General features: G+C 42.4%; 1 protein-coding gene across 3 annotated transcripts in view; it reads right to left on the reverse strand.

Annotated features, from left to right (window-relative positions):
- ACACB (acetyl-CoA carboxylase beta) overlaps positions 1–15,911 on the reverse strand; it is a 240,050-nt gene that overhangs the window by 223,942 nt on the left and 197 nt on the right. For all 3 annotated transcript variants that reach the window (XM_077295957.1, XM_077295946.1, XM_077295937.1), the window contains exon 2: positions 7,567–8,089. In XM_077295957.1, the coding sequence (XP_077152072.1) occupies positions 7,567–8,081 (515 nt within the window). In that variant the 5' untranslated portion in view covers positions 8,082–8,089. The remainder of the gene's footprint in view (positions 1–7,566; positions 8,090–15,911) is intronic.

Consider the following 15,911-nt stretch of genomic DNA (forward strand, 5'->3'; position numbering starts at 1 on the left):
CTGATTGACCATGTCTCTTTCCTCATATGTAGGTATGCATGGTTACAGCCACTGATATAGTAACAATTAGTTGCCAGTGGTCATTTACTACATTTCTAATTGGAGATATTTGATGATAATATTATTACACCTACTACATATTGCAATAGGATTTTGGAGATGGGAATACCCCTTTAACCATCACTGATGCTGGCGCAGAGGGGTGGAAGAGATTATGGGCATTGGTGTGGGTGAATATTTACTTTTGATTACACTTGACAAGCTGACTCTAAATTGTCAGCTTACAGCAAGAAAACGTCAGAAGGTACAGCAATAAGCATTGCATATTCTGAAAGGCCTGCCCAAGCCCAATTTAAGGATACTCTTAGTATGCTATGAAAAGATCACCGGACAGATTCCCTTTCATTCTGAGCACGTGATATGTTGTCCTTAGTATTCATAAGCTCAGACTAGTTACATAAGCGACAGCTTACTGCCTATGCACAGTATGAGCAGAAAGGTTAACTTCAGAGAGTTGGGCTACAAGACTAACTTTTCATATAAACATCTCTAGGTTTAGTGTCCCTTTACCCCCCAAGGGTGGTTTGCATGTTAATGACCGGGCCAATTTTTACAATTCTGACCACTGTCCATTTATGAGGTTATAACTCGAACGCTTCAATGGATCCCGGTGATTCTGACATTGTTTTTTCGTGACATATTGTACTTCATGATAGTAGTAAAAATTCTTTGATATGACTTGCGATTATTTGTGAATAAAAAAAACAAAAGGAAATTTGACAAATTTTGCAATTTTCCAACTTAAAATTTTCATGTCCTTAAGTCACAGAGATATGTCACACAAAATAGTTAATAAGTAACATTTCCCACATGTCTACTTTACATCAGCACAATTTTGGAACCAAAATTTTCTTTTTTTTGTTAGGAAGTTACAAGGGTTAACAGTTGACCAGCAATTTCTCATTTTTACAACACCATTTTATTTTTATTTTTTTATAAGGACCACCTCACATTTGAAGTCATTTTGAGGGGTCTATATGATAGAAAATGCCCAAGTGTGACACCATTCTAAAAGCTGCACCCCTCAAGGTGCTCAAAACCACATTCAAGAAGTTTATTAACCCTTCAGGTGTTTCACAGGAATTTTTGGAATGTTTAAAAAAAAAAAAAAAAAATGAACATTTAACTTCTTTTTTTTTCACAAAATTTAATTCAGACCAAACAGCAGAGTCGGTGCCAAAACAGCAGAACCCCCCATAAGTGACCCCATTTTACAAACTACACCTCTCAATGAATTCATCTAGGGGTGCAGTGTATTGACACCATGGGTGTGTCACAGAATTGTATACCGTTGTGCAGTGAGGACAGAATAACTACATTTTTACCACTGAAATTTAGTTTTAGCCAAAGATTTTACATTTTCACACAAGAAGTGGGTAAAAATTGCAACAAAATTTGTCCCACAATTTCTACTGAACGTGGCAATACCCCATATGTGGCTGTATAGTGCTACTTAGCACTCTATTCCTCCCGAGTCTCTCTGTATGGCTATTTGCCTATTCAAGTGAATGGATCTGTGCACATGTCAGTGTGTTTCCACGGACCATGTGTCCGTGGGCAAAATACGCTGGCATGTCCATTTTTTTAACGTCGGCACGGGCCATAAAACGTCCCACACGCGTGCATATACATAACACATGGATGTCATACATGTGACACGCATCGGGGAAGAAGCGTTACAGGAAGCGCTGTTCCCGGGCGCCGAGTGCTGAACACGGCTCTCCTCATTCTTCCCGGCTCTGCCGGCAAGCAGGTAAGAGTGATGAGAGTTACATTTAAGTAATAAAAGAGACAACAGGCGGCAGCTGATAGGACAATTACTCCCATCAGCCTACCCCTGCTGCTGCTAATAAGTGACAGCAGGAACGACGGATGGAGTATTCATCTGCCACTCCTGCGCTGTAAATAAATACAGTAATTTAAAAAAAAAAAAGACGACGTGGGTTCCCCTCTATTTTTGATAACCAGCCAGACAAAACTCACAGCTGGGGGCTGCAGCTGTCAGCTTCAGCAAGGTTGGATATCAAGAATAGAGGGGTCCTCACACCATAATTTTTAATTAAATAATTTAAAAAAAAAACAGCGTGGGGCCCCCCCCTCATCTTTGACAACCAGCCTTGCTAAAGCTCACAATGGATATTGACCCCCCCCCCAGCCTAAAAATAGCGGCCCGCAGCTGCCCCGAAAAGGCACATCTATTAGATGCGCCAATTCTGGCACTTTGCCTGGCTTTTCCCCACTTGCCCTGTAGCGGTGGCAAGTTTGTAATAGTTGTAGGGTTGATGTCACCGGTGACATCAAGCCCATGGCTTAGTAATGGAAAAGCGTCTATAAGACACCTATCCATTACTAATCCTATAATTGTATGGTAAATAAAGACACAGCAAGAATAAAGTATTTTATTTGAAATAAAACAAAACACAGTTTAACATTTTTATTATTACTCCTAATTCCCCAAAACCCTTGATCTCCTGTAATACAAGTAAAATAATAAAACAACAATATACCATACCTGTCCGTTGTTGTGTCCCACGCCGTAATCCATGTCTGGGGAATATACAGTTTTCAACCTGAACGGTGCTAAGATGCAACCGTCCCGGCTGAAAACCACTGGTGAATGAGCTGCTTGGGAGCAGAGCCTCAGTGACTGAGGGTGACGTCATAGAAGTACGTCATAGAAGTATCCTCCGGTCACGGAGCTCGGTTCCCAGCAGGGCTGAGCTGCGGTGACTTCTGGAAGATCCCAGCTAGCACTGTGAGTGCTCACAGTGATAGCGGGCATCTGATCGCAATTCAGCCCGGCTGGGAACTGAGCTCAGTGACCAGAGGTAACCGCTATGACGTCACCCTCAGTCACTGAAGCTCCGCTCCCAAGCGGCTCATTCACCAGTGGTTTTCAGCCGGGATGGTCGCATCTTAGTACCGTCCAGGTTGAAAACTGTATATCCCTCAAATATGGATTACGGCGTGGGACACAACGATGGACAGGTATGGGTATATTGTTGTTTTTTTATTTTACTTTTATTACTGGAGATTGAGGGCTTCGCCTGGATTAGGGGTGGTTGTAAGTATGGTTTAATTAAGAATAATAAAAGGTGTCTGTCTTTTTTTTTTTTTTTAAATAAAAGACTTCATTCTGGCTGTGTCTTTATTTAACATTACAACTATAGGATTAGTAATGGATAGGTGTCTTATAGATGATTCTCCATTACTAAGCCATGGGTTTGATGTAATTGGTTACATCAACCCCACAACTATTACCCCACTTGCCACCGCTACAAGGCAAGTGGGAAGAGCCAAGCAAAGCGCCAGAATTTGCGCATCTAAAAGATGTGCATTTTCTGGGCAGCTGCGGGCTGCTATTTGTAAGCTGGGTGGGGTCAATATCCATGGCCCCTTACCAGCCTGGGAATTCCATCCCCCAGCTGTGAGCTTTAGCAAAGCTGGTTGTCAAAAATGGGGGAGGAAGGGGGCCCAGGCCATTTTTTTATTTTTTTTTTATTTATTTATTTAAATAATTAAAAAATACGGTGTGGGGACATCTCTATTCTTGATATCCAACCTTGCTGACAGCTGACGGTTGGAGCGCTCAGCTGTGAGTTTTGTCTGGCTGGTTATCAAAAAGAGCGGGCAACCCGTGCTTTTTTTTTAATTTTTTTTTTAAATTACCGTATTTATTTACAGCGCAGGAGCGGCAGATGAATACTCCCATCCGCCGCTCCTGTCACTGTTATTAGCAGCAGGGGTAGGCTGATGGGAGTAATAGTCCCATCAGACACCACCTGCTGTCTCTTTTATTACTTAAATGTAACTCATCATTCTCCCCTGCTCGCGCCGATCGCTGGCAGAGCAGGGGAGAATGATGAGAGCCGTGTTCAGCAGCCGGCGCCGGGGAACAGCGCTTACTGTAACACTTCTTCCCTGGCGCCCATCCTTGTGGTACTGATGCGACACACGCATGTGTCGCAAGTATTACACACACGGACACTGACATCTCCGGTACCGGAAATATCAGGACGTGTGAAAGAGACCTTATAGCGGGTTTTTATGTTTGGCTGCTGTCACACACTGAAAGACAGTTTCGTCCGACAGTCATATGAGGTATCGTTTTTTGCAGGACGAGTTGACGTTTTTATTGGTACCATTTTTGGGCACATGACATTTTTTGATCACTTTCTATTCCGATTTTTGGGAGGCAGAACGAAGAAAAAACAACAATTCATGAATTTGTTTTGTGGGGGGCTATTGTTCCATGTGTGGTAAAATTGACAAGGCAGTTTTGTTCTTCGGGTTAATACGATTACAGCAATTCCTCAGTTACATGATTTTTTTTTAATGTTTTGGTGCTTTTATACAATAAAAACTTTTATATAAAAAACAATTATTTTTGCATCCTTTTATTTTAAGAGCTATAACTTTTTATTTTTCCGCTGATGGAGCTGTATGGGGGCTTGTTTTTTGAGGGACAAGATGACGTTTTCAGCGGGACCATGTTTATTTATATCCATCTTTTTGATCGCGTGATATTCCACTTTTTGTTCGGCGGTATGATGAAAAAGCATTATTTTTTGCCTTTTTCTTATGATGTTCACTAAAGGGGTTAACTAGTGGGACAGCTTCATAGACTGGGTCATTACTGATGCGGCGATACCAAATAGGTGTACTTTTATTGTTTAGATTTTTTTTTTTCCATTCAAATATTTATTTAGTTATAGAATTTTTTTTTTTCTAAAAACAGTATATATTTTTACAATTATTTAAAAAAAATTGTTTTACTGTACTCTGACTTTTACACTTTGTCCCACTATGTGACAATCATTTTTTTCAGGCTGATCGCTTCTATAGCTTGCAGATGAAGCAGCATCTGCATGATATAGAAGCTGTCAGCGCTGCACTCATGACGACATCAGGTTACAATGGCAGCGATCGGGTCACGCCGCGAAGTCTCTGATGCGAAGGCAGAGAGGCCACTGCTCCGGCTTCCGGAATGCTGCAATTTTGTTCGAACGCAGAATTTCGGGGAGTTAAAGTGCCGAGAGCGCTCCTGGCGCCTAGTGCCGGGTGTCAACTGTGATAATCAGCTGACACCTGGCGGCGATCGTCCGCGATCCCCCCCCCCCCCGTGATCGTAGCCGATTGCTGAGACGTACTATTCCGTCCATGGTCAAATTGGCCTGGGTCACATAGGTAGAATAGTACATCTGATATCAGAAAGGTGTTAATAGGGGTCCATGTAGGTTCAGTGCCTAGGACAGCATGAGCTGTAAATCAAGCCCAGAATATACTCACCTCTTTATCTCCTCAATCACTCAGGAAATACTTTTGTGTGAATGGGAAAACAAGATGAAAGGAAAGCTACTAAACAAACCTGTTCTACATAGGAGCACATGCTTATGGGCACCACATTATATAAATAAATCAACAACACCACAATATGGAGCATATAACCACAAACAATAAGTATCATAAATATATATTTTATTGGTACAATCAGTTATGACACAATACTACAACGTAAATAATTAAAACAGAGCAATCAATTACAGTTAAGGGTGCACCAAAACTTGGTGATACTCCAGGAACAGATACCTGGACATGATACTATCTCTTATGGCCCACACAGGGTCCGCTTTTCCGTATGTAGTGTAAAGTGACAGTGCATTCTATTTTATCCATCCCATAAATCTACAAATTAAGTTAGTTATATTAAGTCTCTAAGTTAGCTTCCCATTATAGGCTTCAGTTTTATTAGACTATATAGGTATTATAACCCAAATAAGAAGAGAGACATAAGACCAGCCTTTAGATCTTACCCTTATCTGTATCCATGGGGGTGACCACGCGCCATTACACATGTTTCACAACAGCTTCCTCAAGAGGCAAAGTGATAGTAAAAAGTCCCCGCTGTCTTCCTTAAATACACCTCTCATTATCACGTTTGATGGCGCATGTGGCCGAACAGGTGGGCGCCGAAAAGCCACATCACCCCGGCGCCCACTATCTTTATCTCTCAACTGTTTGAACGCTTCCCTCTCATATTTTTCCATCGGCCAAATAACAACGTTCCCCCCCCCTTGTCAGCTGGCTTGATGACTACATCATCAAGCCGTTTCAGATCCTCTAATGCCCTCCGTTGTATTGTGAGGTTGTCCCTCTTTCTACTATTTATAATAGTATTAGCTGTATAATGACATCTGCACCCTTAGGCTGCTTTCACACTAGCGTCGTACGACGCATGTCGCAATGAGTCGTTTTGGAAAAAAAACGCATCCTGCAAAATTGCTTGCAGGATGTGTTTTTTCTCCATAGACTTGCATTAACGACGCATTGCGACGGATTGCCACACGTTGCATCCGTCGTGCGACGGATGCGTCGTGTTGCGTCGGACCGTCGGCACAAAAAAAAGTTACATGTAACGTTTTTTTGGTGCGTCGTGTCCGCCTTTTCCGACAGCGCATGCGCGGCAGGAACTCCGCCCCCGCCTCCCCGGACATCACAATGGGGCAGCGAATGCGTTAAAAAAACTGCATCCGCTGCCCCTGTTGTGTTTTTTTGGCACAGTATGCGTCGGTACGTCGCACGACGCTAGTGTGAAAGTAGCCTTACTTGTGCTGTTGATGGATGCAGTAAGTTCTATTTGGCAATAGCTGGAGAGTGATGTTTCAATGGTATCACTAGTGCGCATGTCTCCGACGTGTGCTCCGTTTGCGGCATCATTTACGGTGCCTGTTGGTGACGCGTACGGGTCAGTGACGTCATCGTGGATTTCCCCATGACCCGCACCGCCATGTTGGCGCCGGGGTGATGCGGCTTTTCGGCGCCCACCTGTTCAGCCACATGCGCCATCAAATGTGATGAGAGGTGTATTTAAGGAAGACAGCGGGGACTTTTTACTATCACTTTGCCCCCTGAGGAAGCTGTTGTGAAACGCACGTAGGGGCGCGTGGTCACCCCCAATGGATACAGATAAGGGTAAGATCTAAAGGCTGGTCTTATGTCTCTCTCCTTATTTGGGTTATAATACCTATTAGACCTATGTGGTCTAATAAAACTGAAGCGTATAATGGGAAGCTAACTTAGAGACTTAATGTGACTAACCTAATTTGGAGACTTATGATATGGTTAAAATAGAATGCACTGTCACTTTACACTACATAAGGAAAAGAGGACCCTGTGTGGGCCATAAGAGATAGTCATGTCCAGGTATCTGTTCCTGGGGTATCACCAAGTTTTGGTGCACCCTTAACTGTAATTGATTGCTCTGTTTTAATTATTTACGATGTAGTATTGTGTCGTAACTGATTGTACCAATAAAATATATCTATTTTATGATACTTATTGTTTGTGGTTATATGCTCCATATTGTGGTGTTGTTGATACTGAGAGGGAGCTCCATAGGATAGTATCCATTGTGTCCTGGGTGTTGACTCCGGGACTAATAGCTACTATTATATTATGGTATCTGTATTTGAGATATTGTGTTTGATTATATAAATAAATGCCTACCTTATGGTCGTGGTCAATGGCTCTGTTTCCGGTAATGATGACAGGGATGGAGTCTGCGATCCACTACTGCTTAGACTGGTCTTTCTTGAGGTCTTAAAGGAGCCAATAACGCACTCATCATCAGAAGAGTTGTCCTCAGAGGAGCCCAAAATAAACCGAGAAAGAGGTGGTTTCCTTATATTTCTGTGCTTTGGTTCAGGATCATTTCCCTTTGAGGGGGCAAATTTTAACTGTTTCAGCTTTGATTTTGCAGGAGATGGGACAGTCAGTGCTAATGTCGACTCTAAATTTTGTACAGGATTGGTTGAGTTAGCTATTTGTGTTTTAGAACTTTCTTCTGGTACTGATGGCCCAGCAGTTTCTTCCTGCTGTATAGTTTCAGCACATGACTTGTCGGTATCCATGACTGTCTCATGTGTATCACAATATAGTTTGTATTTTTTACAATGGAACTCCCATGTTTTCCAGACGAGCCATAACACTGCCAGCAATGAAGATGAGGTCAATAACACCATTCAGAAATCTAGAAATAAATCAGTAGAAACTGTAATGCTACAAGTTTAATACAGCAACAATTTTTTTTTCACCAATAGAGAAAATGCTGACTAAATGTTTTCATATATGATCATTGAAAAAAAAAAAAAAAAGTGCATAAATGTTAGTAATTTATTAAGTAAATAAAAAAAAAACCTTTAGGACTCTTGATATGTACAGGCTCTATAAATATATTTCAGGTTCAGACGAGCTTACAAGGTCTGTGTATGGACTGCAATGTCCGGAATGGCTGCGGTTCTCCTGACCCGAACTTACTGACTCCTATGTCTCTATGAGATTGTAAGAATGGGTCAGGAGGTCCACGGTCATACCAGGCATTGTGGTCCACATACGTACTGTGAAATAACCCACTGGACCAGGCCTTAGGCTGCGTTGACACGAGTGTATTTTATTCTATGCAGACTGCAATACCCAGACTGACTCCAGGTCCATGACCAGAACTTACAGCCTCATATGTGTCTATTAGATTGTAAGTTTGGATCACAAAACTCACGGTCAGTCAGGGCACTGAAATTTATATACCGACCGGGAAATAAGTCTGTCTTTACAATGCCCTTACAATGATGTTCACCTCTCGCATGTAAATCAGGTTGTGGGAAAATTAGGTGATCCATTGTCCTGTTTTCAGAATAGGAAGTTAGCAGAGGGGGGTGGCATTGTAAGCAATCACTTACATGACAGTATTTGTAAAAGCAAAAAAAAAAAAAAAAACACAACAGCATTCGGACCAATGTTATTCAATGGTGTACTGCAGGTGAACAATAAATAGGATGAGGCTCGCCCATTCAAGTCTGTGTGTGTATGAAAAATACTGGATGCCGTTCAGAGACACAGTATAGCATCGGATTTTTACAGATACATTGCAATTCTGTAACATAGGAAACTGTAAATGGACTAAAATTATAAAAAGCTGCTTCTGTAAAAAAAACAGAATGAGAAGTGAGAAAAAAATCGTCTGAGTTTTCTGGATGAAGCGCCAAACAATTTTTTTTAATGAATAACTAACGAATGCACATACTAAAAGTATGCAAGGGTAAATAAGTCCTAAGGGTATGTTTACACAGATTTTAACATCTCATCCATATGTTGCACAAAAAAAAGGGAAATTGAGCTGTGGTGCAATCTGTAATCTATAGGCTGTCAATTTCACTCACTTATTTTCTCCCTGGATTTCACTCCCTGTAAGGCCATGTTCACACTTTGCGGTTTTTACCGCGGCGATTTTCATGCTGCGGGTCCGCAGCCGTTTCCATAGCGTTTCCATTTACATGTAAACCCTATGGAAACCGCAAACCGCTGTGCACATGCTGCGGGAAAAACCGTGCAGAAACGCAGCGGTTTACAACCCGCAGCATGTCGCTTCTTTGTGCAGAATCGCTGCGATTCTGCACCCATAGGAATGCATTGAACCGCTTACTTCCCGCATGGGGCTGTGCCCACGTTGCGGGAAGTAAGCGGTTAATGTGCGGGTGGTACCCGGGGTGGAGGAGAGGAGACTCTCCTCCAGGCCCTGGGAACCATATTTGGGGTAAAAAAAAGAATAAAAATAAAAAATCATGTTATACTCACCTCTCAGCGCTGCACGTGGCCGGCCGGTCAGAGTAGAGTCAGAGTAGTATAGGAGTAATCCCGCAGCGGAAATCGCAAAACAAACTGCGATAAATCTGCAGGGATAACCGCAGCGGTTTTGCCCTGCAGATTTATCAATTCCGCTGCGGGAGAACCTGCAGAGGGACGCCGCAAAGTGTGAACATGGCCTAATCCATCACAACTCTGTGACAAAATCAGTGATAAAATCCACATGAAAAAGTCAGATTTTACCATGAATTTATTTAAAAATCGAACATATTTCTTTCTTCCAATCCATACATAGTTCAATCCATATACCGTAGGTATAGTAGAAAGTTGCTTGACTAACAATCTTAGAGTATGTGTACATGGCGTCTTTTAGACACCAGTGCAACTGCCAAGTTTTCCTAGGCAATGCTGCTTCAGAAGAGCGCCGGCGCTAATTTTCCTGAGGTGTCTTACCCGGCAGTCTTGCTATCGGTTTTGCTTTTACCCTATACTTCCAAGCATATATGTCGTATTTTTTCAAGTGGAAGCAGCAAGAAAAATGAGCATGTCACTTCTTAAAGCCTCAGAGTTTTCGAGCCATGAGTATTTAAAAGACATTACACAAGAGGGGACATACACAGGTGCTTCTCATAAAATTAGAATATCATCAAAAAGTTCTTCAATACAAAAAGTAAAACTTATATATTATATAGAGTCATTACAAACAGAGTAACCTATTTCAAGTGATTATTTCTGTTAATGTTGATGATTATGGCTTACAGCCAATGAAAACCCCAAAGTCATTATCTCAGTAAATTAGAATACTTTGTAACACCAGCTTGAAAAATTATTTTAAAATCCAAAATGTTGGCCTACTGAAATGTATGTTCAGTAAATGCACTCAATACTTGGTCAGCGTTCCATTTGCATCAATTACCGCTTCAGTGCGGCGTGGCATGGAGGCGATCAGTCTGTAGCACTGCTGAGGTGTCATGGAAGCCCAGGTTGCTTTGAGAACAGCCTTCAGCTCGTCTGCATTGTTGGGTCTGGTGTCTCATCTTCCTCTTGACAATACCCCATAGATTCTCTATGGGGTTAAGATCAGGCGAGTTTGGTGGCCAATCAAGAACAGTGATACTGTTGTTTACTGTTGTTTTTTAAACCAGATATTAGCACTTTTGGCAGTGTGGACAGGTGCCTAGAACTGCTGGAGAATGAAATTTCCATCTCCAAAAAGCTTGTTGACTTAGGGAAGCATGAAGTGCTCTAAAAATGTTTGGTACATGGTTGCGCTGACTTTGGTCTTGATAAAACAAAGTGGACCTACACCAGTAGATGACATGGCTCCCCAAACCATCACTGATTGTGGAAACTTCACACTAGACCTCAAGCAGCTTGGATTGTGTGCCTCTTCCTCCAGACTATGGGACCTTAATTTCTGAATGAAATGCAAAATTTACTTTAATCTGAAAGCAACACTTTTGATCACTGAGCAACAGTCCAGTTCTTTTTTTCCTTGGCCCAGGTGACGCTCCTGGCGTCTACTGGTTATGAGTGGCTTGACACAAGGAATGCGACACTTGTAGCCCATGTCCTGGATATGTCTGTGTGTGGTGGCTCTTGAAGAAATGACTCCAGCAGCAGTCCGCTCCTTGTGAATCGCCCCCAAATTTTTGAATGGCCTTTCCTTAACTATTCTTTCTTGTGCACCTTTTTCTACCACACTTTTTCCTTCCACTCAAGTTTCCATTAATATGCTTGGATACAGCATTATGTGAACAGCCAGCTTCTTTAGCAATGACCTTTTGTGACTAACCCTCATTAAGGAGTTTGTCAATGACTGCCTTCTGGACATCTGTCAAGTCAGCAGTCTTCCCCATGATTCTGGAGCCTACTGAAACAGACTAAGGGGCCTCTTTAAATGCTTACAAAGCCTTTGCAGGTGTTTTTTGTTAATTATTCTAATTTACTGAGATAATGACTTTTGGGTTTTCATTGGCTGTAAGCCATAATCATCAACATTAACAGAAATAAACACTTGAAATACATCACTCTGTTTGTAATGACGCTATCTAATATATGAGTTTCACTTTCTGTATTGAAGAACTGAAATAAATTAACTTTTTGATGATATTCTAATTTTGTGAGAGGCACCTGTATGCAGCAATGTAGTATGACATTGATGTGCATTATGTTCATTTATGGGGTGCTTTCATAGCTCTTTTTTCACACAGATTCCGTGCAGAATCCATCTGAAATTGATACCATGTGCACGTAACCTTATCTTATATTCTTTTAGCAGGAATTGCTTCATAGCAGATCCAAAATGGTAAAAGTGTCCAAAGATTCCAGCAAACCGATAACCAAAAATGAAGTCTAGATGGCAAATTTGACAGCGTACCACATGTAGTCACTTACACATGACATCGTCACACTTCAAATGAGGATAAAGGACTGGAGAAAACCACATTAGTCTAACAGAACACATAAAGCATTCACAAGGCAACTTCATGCCAAAGATTTCTAATTACCAAATAATCTCTGCATTATTCAAAGCAGACTGTTCATGTGCAGACTAAGATGGCCGTTTTGTCACTGTGCAGAATAGACAATATAAGCATCTAAGGCCACGTGCACACATTGAGTATTTGGGAAGTTTTTTACCTCAATATTTGTAAATTAACACCTCAAAAAAGGGCAACAGTAATAATAAATGCGTGAGCATAACCTAAGAGTTCACACCTCCGTGGTGGTGCTGTTCAGAGCCTTCATCAGAATACAAGTGGTTTCAAATAAAGCCATGCCACCATTTATACCAAATTTGTCCCCCAAAAGAGAGGGGCAGAGATAATAAGTGGGGAGTCAGAGATAAAGAGAAAACAAGTAGGCAGGAAGGTGCAGTTAAAGGTTTGGTCACGCCACTTTGTACTGAGGGCCTGTGCTTGGTTTCAACAGTCATTCTGTGCGGACAGAATCTCTTTAATAAAGGGAATCATTCATTCCATATATCATGATCACATCATGGCAATAAGAATCAGAATCTGGTTTCAGAGAAAACATACTTTTAAGAGCCAGCTGGGGACTATAGGGAGAAATTAGACAAATCGGATGCGGCTCCTGACCGGTTTCTCCTTGCACTGCTCTAGTGGATTGGTCTATCCCAAATTACTTTTGTGGGAGAGATTTGTCAATCAGCTGAGGGCTCCGCTGGACTCGTCCGGTCTCTATGAGGTTTTTCAAACTATACTAAAGTATTTCAGAAAAAAATATACTATGAATCCAGTGATACCTGCTGCCTGTGGTTTGGTTTGAACAGCATGAATCAAGTGACGGGTTTCCTTTAATTTCTGGAATGTATCACACTCTAAAAAGAAAAAAACTCTTATGTAGATATACAGACTCATGGAGGTTAAGAATTGGACACAATTTGCATGGCCACTATATTACCAATCCGTACCATACAAATCTGCAACATAAATGAGACAAAGGGGTTGCCCGGCCTTAGGCCACATTCCGACAAAATATATCTGGCCAAGCTCAATACACTTGCATTGAGTAAGGTCATGCCCATCTAGTCAGCATGTGACCACATGTATGCAAATCACATACTTGTGGTCACATAACCACCGTTTCCTGTGCCAGCACCAGAAAATCCTGACAGCGCATAGTGCAAATGTCATGACCCACAAGGGTCAGTCCAGCGGACGGCACAACAACACCAACAACGGGATGGAAAAAGGGGGATGAAGGTCCTAATAGTAGGGAACAAGGGATGGGGCACCTTCTAACTAAACCTGAGCCTATCCCTAAGCTCTCCCTAACGCCCTATGCGGGTCTCCCCCCCCCCCCCTCACATATCTGGTCCCTAGCCGTCACCTGACTAAACCCTGGTTAGTGCACATCACTTAAGCTTTAATGCCACTGACAATGCAGGGCCACCTTCCCATGTTCCTTGGAATTCTTTGCAGGAAAGGCTGCAGTGGTGACATCAAGTCTACAAAACGGGACCCCTGCAGTCAATCATGGTCTTGGTAATGCAGAGGAGAATGGCATAAGACCGCTGAGGGTAGAGATTGACTGCAGCCATCACATGTCGTAGATGGAACATCAGGCCTGGGAATATGAATGGGACAAAGCTGCAATACACAGCGCATCCACACTAGGATGTACATGCACGTTTACATTAGAAGTGGGTCTATGGAATGGACTAAGTATGAGCCCACTACAATTACAGCAGGTTCTGGCTGCGTCATACAGCCAAAACCTGCCTCTAGTGGCAATGATCAAAGCTCCGCAGATTTCTTATTTTTACCATATACTGGAATACTAGAGTACTGCAGTATATAATACAAGAGAGCACACAATCACAAATTCAAGTCCCTTAAGGTTGAAAAAGTCTGTTAAATAATAAATAAATTAAAGAAAATAAACATATTTAGTATCAACATGTCAATAAATTTCAATCTATGACAATCTACATTTAATTAACATTTACAATAAAAGCCAAAGAGAAAAAATATATATATTAACATTTGAATTGACTTTATTCAGTCATCTAACATCATAAAAACAATGGAACGAAAAGCGATAAAAATATCATAAGTAACAAATAAAAATACTATTGTAAAAAATTTAAACCTCATAGCCTCATTAAACCAAAAACCTCATAGCACCAACAATGGAAAAATAACAGTTACGGTTGGTTGGAAACGGTCGACACAGACCAATTGTTTTTTTTCATTTTTTATTTACAAAGCTCTGAATTTTTTTTAACCACTAAAAATAAAAAGCCAAATTTGGCCTGCACGATCATTGCCAGGTTATTTTGATTGCACAATACACCGTAAAAACAAGAAACTCTGTAACAAAATCCGAATTGTGATTTATTTTTTCCTTCACCATTTCGAAAGAAGAAAGTACGGTAAGCCTTCATATGGCCATGAGGATGGAAAAATAAATAAGCTATGCTTGAGGAAAAAATTAAAGTGCAAAAGTGAAAATTGGGTCCATCAGTAAGGGGTTAGAGAGGTGCTCGGTGTGTGCCAGGATTCGGACAACCACTGATCTGAGATTGATAGCCCACTGAAAGAATAGATACTCTCCAATGTGTATCAGGGGGCACAGGTCACAGAGAGGGTCTGTGAACATACGTCTGGCTAGTACCAGCATGCTGGGTGCCCATGATCCGGAAGTGGCAGCGCATTGTATGTTTGCTGCCGTCTATTGAACGCAGGTAAATCCGCATGTGATCACTGAACCGTATGGAATCACGGCGTGCAATACATTGTATGGGTGACATTTCTGTTACAGGCACAGGCGTCTGTGGCGTCCCATCCGCTATGCTGTAACATCTGGCCACTGCGGAGGTACGCAGCGTCCAACCCGCAGCGTTTACTGATCGTGGGCATAACGCCAGTGCACAGTGTGATTGCAGCCATACTGGTGTTCACTGGGTAACCTCTCTCCTACGGACTGGTGGTGGAATCCACAGCTCAGGTACAGAGGATCAGAACCTTCACAGATCTGAAAAGATCCATAAATCTTCTGTTGCCCTGGAATAAATGTCTAGAAGCACACAGGGGCGAGGCTGCCTGCTGGCGATACAGGTTGTGTGAAGATCTGAAAACAGGGCAGGGGCACAGGATGCTGCCAGGAATGGTTTACCCACAAGATCGCTCTTCCGTGCCACAATTCCCAAAATACAGGCCTCTCTGTGATCCGCTGGCATAAGTGTGCCAAAGGTCACGGTGTCTCATAGCGGAGCATGTACTGGGGTGGCCCCTGCTGGGAACATCAGGTGATTGGAGCACAAGTAAAAATAGATCCATGGGACCCATAAGATCATGTGCAGAGCAGTGGCCAGACATGGACAGGGGTGCAGAGCAGTGGCCAGACATGGACAGGGGTGCAGAGCAGTGGTCAGACATGGACAGGGGTGCAGAGCAGTGGCCAGACATGGACAGGGGTGCAGAGCAGTGGCCAGACATGGACAGGGGTGCAGAGCAGTGGTCAGACATGGACAGGGGTGCAGAGCAGTGGCCAGACATGGACAGGGGTGCAGAGCAGTGGCCAGACATGGACAGGGGTGCAGAGCAGTGGCCAGACATGGACAGGGGCACACTGGCCCCCAATGATCTGATGCCCAGGAGGAGCCATGCCCCACTACTGCCATGAGAACACTACAAGTGCACAGCCCCTGATTCTACAGGACAAGTGCACACCATCTGATAGCG

This window comes from Ranitomeya variabilis, chromosome 1 (genome assembly GCF_051348905.1).
Source record: "Ranitomeya variabilis isolate aRanVar5 chromosome 1, aRanVar5.hap1, whole genome shotgun sequence".
Taxonomy (NCBI): domain Eukaryota; kingdom Metazoa; phylum Chordata; class Amphibia; order Anura; family Dendrobatidae; genus Ranitomeya; species Ranitomeya variabilis.